At 36.8% G+C, this 12103-nt stretch overlaps 2 protein-coding genes across 24 annotated transcripts in view; both read right to left on the bottom strand.

Annotated features, from left to right (window-relative positions):
- efr3bb (EFR3 homolog Bb (S. cerevisiae)) overlaps positions 1–12103 on the bottom strand; it is a 1037141-nt gene that overhangs the window by 276044 nt on the left and 748994 nt on the right. The window lies entirely within an intron of this gene.
- Positions 1–12103, bottom strand: part of si:dkey-206f10.1 — a 46441-nt gene that overhangs the window by 5361 nt on the left and 28977 nt on the right. For 20 of the 23 annotated variants that reach the window (XM_087298677.1, XM_087298689.1, XM_087298688.1 and 17 more), the window contains 7 exons: positions 10171–10269; positions 4746–4918; positions 2181–2262; positions 1927–2085; positions 952–1098; positions 772–864; positions 547–664 (listed from right to left, as the gene is read on the bottom strand). In XM_087298677.1, coding sequence (XP_087154803.1) covers positions 547–664; positions 772–864; positions 952–1098; positions 1927–2085; positions 2181–2262; positions 4746–4918; positions 10171–10269 — 871 coding nt within the window. Of the gene's footprint in view, positions 1–79; positions 665–771; positions 865–951; positions 1099–1926; positions 2086–2180; positions 2263–4745; positions 4919–8608; positions 9320–9373; positions 10270–12103 lie in introns of those variants that run through there. The other 3 variants (XR_015518889.1, XR_015518888.1, XR_015518891.1) reach the window with 2 other exon arrangements.

The raw sequence follows: 12103 nt of genomic DNA, 5'->3' as shown, positions 1-12103 counted from the left end.
GTTGATTGTTTGAGTGAAAGTGTGACTAATAAATACTGCATAATGGATCCCTCCGTATCAGTCTCCCCGTTACAATCACACTGATACTTAAACTAATTAATTATTCACCTTCATAATCATGTTCAACTCCTTTTTAATTAGTAATTTGATAATCATTTTTAATGCAAGTGTCCATTCTCCAGGAGTAGAGGGCCTATTGACCTCCTCTGTATACACTGCTCTCTTGTTTAGGAAAGGCTTACCTCTCCACACCAGCCATATCAGTCCCCAAAAAAATCATATCAGTCCCTGAAAGAGTTTTTTCATGAGCAGGGGACTAAGAAAATATATTCTTTTGCAAAATTGTGCAGCATTTAATAAAACTTGAAAGGGCTCTTCACCTTAAATTTGTTTCAAATTATTTTGTTAAAAAATTGTGACTAAATTGTGAGTCAGGTGAATCATTACATCCCTATTGTGACCTTTATGATCTTGGACATTTCTAACAATTACAGTAGAGTTTCAGCACTTTGCTTGAACCCCTAAAGAGTCATAACAAGTCATTACCAACACGTAGCTGGAAATTGTTCATGGAATGTTTGTTGATCTCCCTCAGGGTCTCTTGCATAGCCAGAGCGAACAGAACCAACTCACTGAGATGATGCCAGTCATTTACAACACGAGACTGTCAAGAATGAAACACACAACACTTATAATACATAAACATCTACAAAGTTAAATATAACGAATTAAGCAAGCCAATCAATTTTTTTTGTTGTTAGCACGGTTTACCTGTTTATCAGGTGATAATCCAGATGCTGCCATGTAGCAACTGCCAATGGTTTTGATTTTCTCAATGTCCAAAAAGTATGATTCTTCCAACAGCTTTCCCAAAGAGAACCAAACAATGAAGGATTGTTCATGACAAAACAAACAACATTAAAAAATCCACAGCTTTGGTCAAACTCCTACCTCATCAAAGTCTGCAATGATCTCATTGAGCAATTTGAGACACTCAACTCCCTCGTGCTTGATCTCCTTCTGCTCATAGTAGTCATTAAAGCCAGCGATGGAGGCAAACATCACTCCCACCTCATCATAGGACTGAGAGTACAGCTCCTGGACAGACATATGAAGATTGATTCTTTATTTTATTTATTAATGATGTAGTTTGAACTACATGCCTTTATGCTTGGATCATACGCTGAGAAATCAAAATCTCCTTCACAGCATGCATCAATAATAAAGCCAGTTTTGACATTTCCCCACGCTGGTTTTAAGGTCTCTCTTTCTCTCTCTCTCAAATTTGAAACCGAAAGTAAAAGAGATGTGCGTTTGGAATGGTGCGTCTGTTTTTAGGTTTATGTCCCCCTTGTGGCTATTAAAGGAATTGCAGGAAACTTGGTTGACAAACAAGCAATGTTTTTTGTGTTTGAGTCTGTAGGTCTACTTAATCAAATGGTTTTAACGAGGATGGTTAAAACAGGTCAGAATATAGACTATTATTTCGACATTATTATTTGCATTGACGTAAAATCTTAATAACAATACAAGTGGACCTCATAAAACCTTACAAAATGAAAAAGCAGTTCATGAACGCTTTAAAAATACCTGAAACTGTGTGACTGGCTGAATTAAAATTAAATATATTTATTAAATATTTACTCTCCCTTAAGGTGTTTCCAGATCTTTAGGAGTTTCTTTAGTCTGTTGAACACTAAAGAAGATGTTTTAAAGAAAGCTGAGAACCATTGACTTCCATAGTAGAAAAAACAAATGGAAGTCAACAGTTACAGGTTTCCAGCTTTCTGAAAGAAAGTCTAACCTGTTTGCATCAAGGAAAAGGTGAGAAAACAATGAGATTGATTTTCAGTTTGAAGTGAATTGTCCCTTTATCTAACATTAAGCATCATCAGTGAGAGTGGTTAATATGGCACTCTGATTTACCTGGTCATTTCTGTTCCTCTCTAGGAAGTGACGAGCAACGTGTGCTGGTAGGATGTTATGCAGAAGACACTCATTGTGTTCCCTCAGGTCTCTCATCTCTTGCACTTCCTGCTGAGCTTGCAAACGCCACAGGAAGTCCAGCCGTGTTGTGGCCTCCCACTGAATAAGAGTATGGTACAAAATAAGGAAAATGCCAGAAAAGTATTGATTTATTTCAGATTTTTCCGTCAAAACTGAGTACTCAAAATTTATACCCGTCGACCATTGTAGAGTACAGCAATCATAAACATTGCCATCAACAGAATTGAGACTCCTTTTCGTCTGAGGAAGTGAGACCTTATGATTTTAAAGAGAAAAAAAGGTCACTTATGAAACTATTATTTTGTACATCCTAAAAGGCATGTTTGTGTACTTTCTTGATTTATTATTGGTGTTGATTTCCTCAGAGAGCTCCGATTTCCACCACAGTCTAAAGACATGCATTATAAGTGAATCGGATGAACTAAATTTGACGTAATAAACGATAGTGTGTGAATGCGAGAGTGTATGGGGATTTCCTAGTTCTGGGTTGCGGCTGGAAGGGCATTCGCTGTGTAAAATATACAGTTGAAGTCAGAATTATTAGCTACCCTTTGAATTTTTTCTTCTTTTTTAAATATTTCCTAAATGATGTTTGACAGAGCAAGGAAAATTTCACAGTATGTCTGATAATATTTTTTTTTCTATAAAGTCAAAGTTTTTTTTCTATCAAAGTCTTATTTGTTTTAATTCGGCTAGAAAAAAACAGTTTTTAATATTTTTAAGTCTATTTTAAGGACAAAATTATTAGCTCCTTTAAGCTATTTTTTTTCTCGATAGTCTACAGAACAAACCATCATTATACAATAACTTCCCTAATTACCTTAACCTGCCTAGTTAACCTAATTAACCTAGTTAAGCCTTTAAATGTCACTTTAAGCTGTATAGAAGTGTCTTCCGAAATATCTAGTAAAATATTATTTACTGTCATCATGTCAAAGATAAAATAAACCAGTTATTAAAAATGATTTATTAAAACTATTATGATTAGAAATGTGTTGAAAAATCTACTCTCCGTTGGACACGTTGGACAAAAATTGGGGAAAAAATAAACAGGGGGGCTAATAATTCTGACTTCAACTGTATGTTGGAATAGTTGGCGGTTCATTGCGCTGTAGGACCCCTGATAAATAAGGGACTAAAGAAAATGAATTTCTGTTTTTATGTTTTTTTTGTTTTAGATTATTTTGGTGTGTTACGCAAACAACTACATAATACTTTCTGCCAACAAAAGTGGTATTCTTAATTAATGTTTAATTTTTCATTAACATTTTTAACATCAGAAACTAAAAAATAATTACACTCAGGACCTTCGGGGTAAGTTTTACCACCGCAATATTTCATTTCAATGCTATTTAAATGTATTATTTGTCAACAGGTTTTACACATTTTCAAAATTCAACCTTTTTTACTTTTTTACTGTCCCCTTTGCCCAGTTTTCTGCTTTTGAGTAGGCCAAATTAATTAAAATTATGTAATATAATAATTATAATTATGTAGTATGGATATCAGAGTTTGTTTTGTGCGTATTTATAAAATGTGCAACCCAAGCTCATTCTGGAAACGTAGCCCTGCGGACGTTTCTGGAGACCGCGATTTATGTGGCCGGAGGTACGTAAAGGCCGCGTTTGTTTTTTTTCGAGCGAACGCCGCGGGGCGGTGTGGCCCCACTCCGCCCCTTCTCTTCGCGCTCTCCGGCCGACGGCTCGCCTCCGAGTGGAGGGCTTTCCAGACGCAATCAGTTTGTCCGCCTAGCTAACAGCGTTGCGTCGGCGGAGCGAGGAGGAGGAGCCGGCCGCGGTGGACGACGACCGGGATCGAGTCCGGGGAACAGCAGGTTCCGGAAATCAGGTGAGACGAAAAACGGAATCCGAAAAATAAGGGCGAGAACGCGGCGGGATCCGAAAACGCGGTCGAAATCGAAGACGAGGGCTTTTGCTTTTTTTTTTTTTTCCCGATCCGGCGGCTTTTCGCGCGAGAACGGCGCGGGCGCGAACGTCGCGCGCTCCCGAGAGGCGCCCGCTTGAGACGCGAAAAAGCGCGCACAGCGGCCTCTCGCGGATCCGCGAAAACAAAAAAACGCTCGAATACGTACCTCCCGGGACGTAAATCGCGGTCCGCAGAAACGTCCGCGGGGCTAGGTTTCCACAATGAGCCCGGGTTGCAACGTGTATGAATGGTATTGAATATATAAATGTAAAAATGCATCATAATGAATGTTGTTTCTGATAATTTACCTCTTCAATACTATAATAGCCTCCCCAACCTAAAAAAAAAAAAAATCAGCCTAGCCTTTAGTATATGCAAAATAATAAATGGTACTGTTTTTGATAAAATCCCAACGGTGGTTTTATGTAAACAAATAAAAAAACTTCGTCTCTATTCAGAGGTGGCCAGAGTGGAATGAACCACCAACTAGTCCAGCATGTATTGGGACACACTCATACACACACACACACACACACACACACACACAAACACACACACACACACACACACACACACTCATACACCACGGCCAATTTAGTTCACCCAGTTCATCTATAGCGCATGTCTTTGGACTGTAGGGAAAATTGGAGCACCCGGAAAAACCCATGACAACATGGGGAGAACATACAAACTCCACACAGAAATGCCAATTGACCCAGCTGGGACTCAAACCAGCAACTTTCTCTACCCATTGAGCCAACATGTAAGTTTGTTTTTTAAATTGATGCATGACTGTTAGCACAGACACTCACCTGCTTAAATGTTCATGCTCTTGTTGATGTACATACAGCATGTGGAAGGACACTTCAATAAAGTAAGTATAGATGGCAACCACAAACAACAAAATAGTCAATTTCAAGAGAGAGCTCATCCTCAGAAACACAGCGCAGGTCACCATCGAAACCACCCCGCTCAGAACAAAGACCTGTACACAGAAATATCATATGCAGGAAATATAACAATAGGCAGGTTAAGACTAAAGATCATTCACAAAACATAGGCTAAAAGTTGACACGAACCCCATCAATCCAGCCCTTGCAGACTGCTGGAAAACTACAAATCTGCCATTGAACCGAACTACAACTCCCAGAAGTCATTGCTCCAATCACTCCTGCCACAGCTGACAGTCATCTGGACACTGACAGACACACACAGCTGAAGTTCATTATAGAATGTTTTCCAGCAATCTGCAAGGGCTAGATTTTCTGGCATTCATGACTAAAGTACTGTAGCTCCTAACTTGATGATTTAATATAAATCTTTAAACAACCCAGGCTCATTCTGTAAATATACCCCTATATACACTTCTGGAGAGCACCAAATATGTCCCAGGACGTACATTTCTTTGCAGTTTTTGTTTTTGCAAATCCACCAGAGGCCACTGTGTACCCTTTTTGAGATCTCAAAATTCTCTTGCAAGAGCCATTTGTGCCTGCTCTTTATATATGTCGAGCTAACTGGACAAACCGGAAACAGCAGGAAAGCTGTCCATACAGAGGTAAGCGGTCAGCTGGTAAGCCCGAAAAAGGAATGGCGTCATACCACCCCCGTAGCGTTCGTTTTAAAGCCAAAATGTAGTCATACTTACTTCTGGCTAGATAATTCAGATCTCCAGAAATGTATATAGGGCTATAGTTTTTCAGAATTAGCCTATGTTGTCTTAAAAACAATGGGAGTACTAAATAGTGTAAGTACTAAATATTAGCACTAAAATAATTTCTAAATTTGTGAAATGTTACGAGTAGTGAAGAGAACTAAGACCAAGTAAAAACATATGCTAAAATGGCTGTTGCTCCTGGCAACTATATTAAACCTTAATCACATGGGAATTATGAGTATCATAGACAGATTGGCTTCCACAGACAGTTATTTTGTTTCTTTTCTGCTTGATTTGTTATCATTTTTTGCAGTCTATAGTGGTCTAAATGTTTTTTAGATTTACGTTCTGCGCCTCCAATATGAATCTGATGAAGCATCAAGAAAACACTCTATATTTATGTTTATTAGCACATTCACTAGTGGTGTAACGTACGGATCACAACCCATGGTTCGGAACGCACGTGATTAATAACTTTTTTAACTTGTAAGGCAAGGCAAGGCAAGGCAAGTTTATTTATATAGCACATTTCATACACAATGGCAATTCAAAGTGCTTTACATAAACAAGAATAAAAGAAACAAGTAAAATAAAAATAAAAACAAATAATAAAAATGCGTAAAAACAAAACAAAACATAAAAACAGGTAAAATGTGATATAAAAGAATGAAGAAGAAGAGAAAAACATGATAGTGCAATCTGTCGGACGCAGCACAGTGCTCATTCAGTAAAGGCACAGCTAAACAGATGTGTTTTCAGTCTTGATTTGAATGAGCCTAATGTTGGAGCACATCTGATCATTTCTGGAAGCTGATTCCAGCAGCGAGGAGCATAGTGGCTAAAAGCCGATTCACCCTGCTTTGACTGAACTCTTGGAACTTCTAGTTTATATGATCCTAAAGATCTGAGTGATCTGTTAGGTTTGTATTCAGTGAGCATATCTGTGATGTATTTAGGTCCTAGGCCATTTAGTGATTTATAGACCAGTAATAATACTTTAAAATCTATTCTGAATGTAACTGGCAGCCAGTGTAAAGACCTGAGGACAGGTGTGATGTGCTCTGATTTTCTGGTTCTGGTTAGAATTCTGGCTGCAGCGTTCTGGATGAGCTGCAACTGTCTGACTGTCTTTTTAGGAAAACCAGTGAGGAGTCCATTACAGTAATCCACCCTGCTGCTGATAAAAGCATGAACAAGTTTTTCTAAGTCTTCACTGGAAACAAAGCATCTGATTCTTGCTATGTTTTTGAGATGATAGTATGCTGATTTACTGACTGCTTTGACATGACTGTTAAAACTCAGATCTGACTCCAGAGTCACACCCAGATTCTTGACCTTATTTTTTGTCGTTTGACCATTAGTGCCAAGGTACGCATTTACCTTGAGAACCTCATCTCTGTTCCCAAACGCAATGAAGTTTTCTCTTTGTTTAACTGAAGAAAGTTTTGGCACATCCAATTGCTCATTTCATCAATGCATTGGCAGAGGGTGTCAATGGGGCTGTAGTCATTAGGCAGTAAGGCTAGGTAGATCTGAGTGTCATCAGCATAGCTGTGGTAGGAGATTTGGTTCTTTCTCATTATTTGGTTCAGAGGGAGCATGTAAAGGTTGAACAGGAGAGGTGCCAGAATCGAGCCTTGTGGGACTCCACACGTCATGGGTGTCCACCTCGACCTATGGTCACCTATACTGACATGGTAACCTCTCCCTTCAAGGTAAGATCTAAACCATTTGAGGACCGTGCCAGACAGCCCAACCCAGTTTTCCAGCCTATCCAGAAGTATGCTGTGATCGACAGTGTCAAATGCAGTACTGAGATCCAACAATACCAGCACTGTTATTTTACCTGAATCTGTATTTAGGCGTATATCATTGATTATCTTTATAAGAGCTTGGATTTGTAGGTAAATCCAACATTATAACAATTGCAGAGAGATCGCCTCCCGCATCGTTCAAATCACGTGTATCAAAGCATTTTGGCTTTCCTGTAAGATATAATGATGAAAAAGTTGTGGTGGGACCTACCTAAATGCTAAAGCCAATAATTTAAGGTGTTTTCTGTCACTGTTTGTTTAGCCTGCATTAATGCATTCAGTGTAAAGCTGCACAATTAGACATTAAAAGATTGTGATCTCAGTTCAAACCCGCGCAACATGAACAATAAATGATAATGATTCGCATTTGTTTATTAATCCTTCAAAGCGCTGCATTCAAATCTGCATCGAGAGAGATTCAGTTTTTACACTATTTCAGTTCGTTACAAACAATTAAAAAACACAGAAGTTTTATTTTTACACATTTAAAAAATTCAACACAGCTCCCCCCAAGATTGTTATTGGAAACTCACAGAACAAGATTGTTCCATAAAAGTTACACAATTATATAACATATTAAGAGAAAATCATAAAGAAAACTAAAAGACTAGCATGGACCCAAGACACAAAAATGGATATTCCAGTAGAGGACTGGAACAAAATTTGTTTTATGCACAAAAAATTCATTAAACTCCCGTTTGAGATTGCTACAACATAACTGGATAATGAGAACTTATATTACTCCTGTAAGATTAAATAAATTCAACCCTAATATCCCTGACCTTTATGCCCTAGATTATGTATATTGAATATATATGAAGACAGTTGTGCTTAGTCTACTAAAGGAAGAAAATTGATTGACTTATGTTTAATACAAGCAAGGCGTTGTATTGCTTTATGTTGGAAAAATGTTAATCGCCCCTCCATTGGACTTTAGTTGAGAAACCTTATAGCATGCTGGGCTCTTGAAAAGCTCACATATATAATAAGGAAAAAATCCTCTGAATTTTGTGATATCTAGGAGGTGTTTTTGAACTTTGTAAAAAAATATTGAAGAAGCTTTGGAAGTCTGAAGTTAATGTTAATTGGTGTGAATTGGTGCTTGATTAGAATTATTTTTTATTTTTATTTATTTATTATTATTATTATTATATTTTATTAATTAATTTATTTATTATAATATTATTTTTATTTTTAATTATTTATTTTATCTTGTTTTTTTTCCAAACCTGTCTAGGGTAAGTTTTTGGTTTTGGGGTTTGAATTATTATAAAAATTTTTTTAAATAATTTGTATAGTTATACAAAAAACACAATTACTAGAAAAACAGTTTATAGTTCAGATATAAACACTGATGTTTATGGTAAGATTTAAATCACCGTTTAAGGAAACATGATGCTGGTGAATGTTTGGAGCTGATGAAAGCAATTACATTGTGTAACCAACAGATGGCGACAAACAACCATCAAAATTATGTCACTGAATAGGTTTTCAAAAATGATCCACCTATAATAAAACATGAAGGTTTGTGTGTGAATTGTCGAATCATTAATTGAAGATAAATATGATCTGTTGTACGAGATGTTAAATTTCTATATGTAGCATAATCAGCAACAGTAGCAAAGATCATATTTTGTATTGAATACTTTTCTTTTTTTAGCTGGTTCATTCTTGGTTTTTATTTTTATTAAAATTACAGGTTCTAAGTTCTGTTAGTTAAAAGGAATGTTTTTGCAGTAATATTATTGTATAAATGGAAAGCAAATGACATTTGTCTCCTCCTTTTTTGCTGATCCGAAAAATGGTCTGACTTAAAAACCATAGTGTGATCCAAACTGCAAATTTGTGATCAGTTAAACCCCTAACATCCACTATTTGATAATGAGAAGCAGACTTTTAAGAAGCTAACAATTAGCTGAATATATGCTTACTATGTTAATGACTCTTATGACACGGCTGTCTGCAATACCCAATTCTGACTGGTCAGTCGCAACATTCCAAGTTATGTTATCCCGAGGTAACAACCACTAAATAACGCAGAATCATCCAGGAACGTTGAATCACTTTGACTGCCTACTTACATCCACTTGTCCTATTTTTTGACTGCTTGGTGCAGTCTTGTTAGTCTATGCTTTATTCATCTTATTCAGCTTTAGATTCGGTCAACTAAGCATTTTTGACTGTATGGTGCCACCTTATGATTGACTAATGGGCAGGCTAGAGTATACTCCATTAGCTGTTTTTGTGTCTGTCAGCTTTCCATCTAATTAAAGTATTGATGAACTATTATGGTTCAGAACAATGTTTTGTGTCTAATTGTTATGCTTTGTTGCAAGTAGCCATGTAATAAGCAGGATAAAGTTCATCCAGGATGGTTGCTTTCGCAGAATAAAGCCCTTCAGTCTTATACAACAGCCTTTCAGGCTTTATTCTTTATTAAACCTCCTTTATGTACTTTTTTCTGCTTATTACATGGCTACTTGCCACAAAACATAAAAAAATATATATTTTTTTGAAACCTTCATTTGTATATGGCACTCATCATGAATACAGAAAATGAATAAATCTTAATTAATACATTTTTGAAAGAGACTCCCCCCCTCTACTATCAGCCAATCACTCAACCCCACCCTTATACCTTAGTAAAAAATTGTCTCAGGTTTTAGGAGAAATCTCTTAGCTAAAAACTTGTTATTTTGGAGAACTCCGTGTCAATATTAAATGTTTGTGAATAAGTGCTCCGAACTGTTAATACAGAAGTCTCACCTCTGGATAGGTGCAGGCAGTCAGTGGCTTCTGGCCGGCTTTATATCCCTCGGTTTCACGAGTGCTTATCTCTTTCATTTCAGAAGAGTTACACCACATCTGGAAAAGCACAAGATGACGAATTATAAAATCAGTAACCTAAATATAAAGGGTTTTGGTCAACAATTAAACCTCCAACCACTGAAATGTGAGGTGTAACAGTGTGTCAGTTGATGGATTCGGATTGCTTAATATAAGATTGTTCAGTACGTTTGCCTGTCTTTTTTTAACTCTATTTTCAAGAGCCACCAAATTAGGTCAGAGGTCATGAAGACATAGAGTGGAACTAAAGAGCTGGATGATTGAAAACAACTGTGCAACTGTTTTCCTATTTTTATTGCTATGTGTTCATACTGTCTAAAGTGATTTTGATATTAATATAATTATGTGTTAATTATGTTTAAACTGATTTTACTTTTTATTCAAGACATAAGATATAACTGCCTGAATGTAGATTTATTATACCAGTTTTTAACCAGTTTTGATAAAGATGGCTGAGAGAACACTCAGCATTGAGTAAGAAACAGATTGTACTTTAAGTGTGTGTGTTCTATTTGATTGTGGATCCGTTTCACAGGTCTGGAGTCAGCTCTAAACAGTCTAGTGGATGTCTGACGTTTATATGCTTGAGATATTGTTCAGAATTGTATGCACGCAACTACGTGGAAATTTTCCAATCAGGTTAAAACACCTATATGTATGACGCAGTTAATGACGTTATGTGAGAGTTATTTATTATATAGTTAATTGTTATTGATTTATGATTGTAAGCAGAGCGGCCTAGGAACTCATTACGAGTGTTAAAGCTGGCCTCTGCTGATGAAACTGCAAACTATCTTTGGTAAACTTTATTTATTTATTTAAATTTCTGGCTGGATCATTTTTGGGTTAAAACTGTAAATAATCCCCACACAGTGTAAACGTATTCAATGTGTAATCAGTTTGACCTGATGAGTAGTAATTTAGCACACAAGACATACTGAAGAATGTTGCAAACTAATAACCACTGACATAGTAGGAAAAACAAATCCTATGGAAGTCAATTGTTATGGGTTTCTAACTTTCTTCATTACGTTTTCTTTTGTGTTCAACAGAACAAAAGTAAAACTCAAACAGGTTTGTAATAAGTAATAGGTGAGTAAATGATGACAGCCCTTTCATTATAGGTGAACTATCCCTTTAATAAAAAAAGATCAACTCTGAAGTATCTAGACACAAAGTTTTGAACTGGACAACCCTCCTAAACATCCCGTGACATTCAACATTTATACAGTGTTTCTATAAAACGTCTAACAATACTTTAACCGTATCCATGGTAAAATCAAACGCTATTCCTTCCCAAAAGAAAGATCAGTTACTTTCTAAAAAAAATCTTGTTTGAGGACGCAGTAGTGCTTAAATCAGAAACATCAGGCCCTGTTTACACCTTGTCTTAAGAATGCATTTAGATTTATCAGATGAGACTTTACTTTTTACACCTGGTGTTTTGTTTCTTTCGTCCACTTTCTGATACAGGAGTGTGTATGTGCATGTTTCTGTAGGGTCTTTCTGATGTTTCAATCAATTGCGGAATTTATTGTCACATGCGGGAGCAAGACAAGGGACAAAAGAGGTAAGGATATAATTGCTGGTTTAATAAGATCATTCGTTAAGCCAAACAAGGTCAAAATTAGGGATGGCTGACATGAAACTGATGTTGACACAATGTTGAGATCCTGAAACGCTAGTGTTTCGAAACACTACACCGAAGCATGATCCGAAACACCCAGGTCACATGACTAAAGTGTTTCGAAACACCTGGTCACGTGACTTTCAAAGCATTGATCAGTATAGAACCGTTTCCAGACCTTTGGGTGCACGAGTCTGCATTTGACTGACAGGGTCAGAAAAACAT

The sequence above is a fragment of the Danio rerio genome, chromosome 20 (genome assembly GCF_052040795.2).
Source record: "Danio rerio strain M-AB ecotype USA chromosome 20, GRCz13ab, whole genome shotgun sequence".
NCBI classification, from domain to species: domain Eukaryota; kingdom Metazoa; phylum Chordata; class Actinopteri; order Cypriniformes; family Danionidae; genus Danio; species Danio rerio.
Note: the sequence above shows the minus strand (reverse complement) of the source record. Positions and strands in the feature narration are given on the sequence as shown.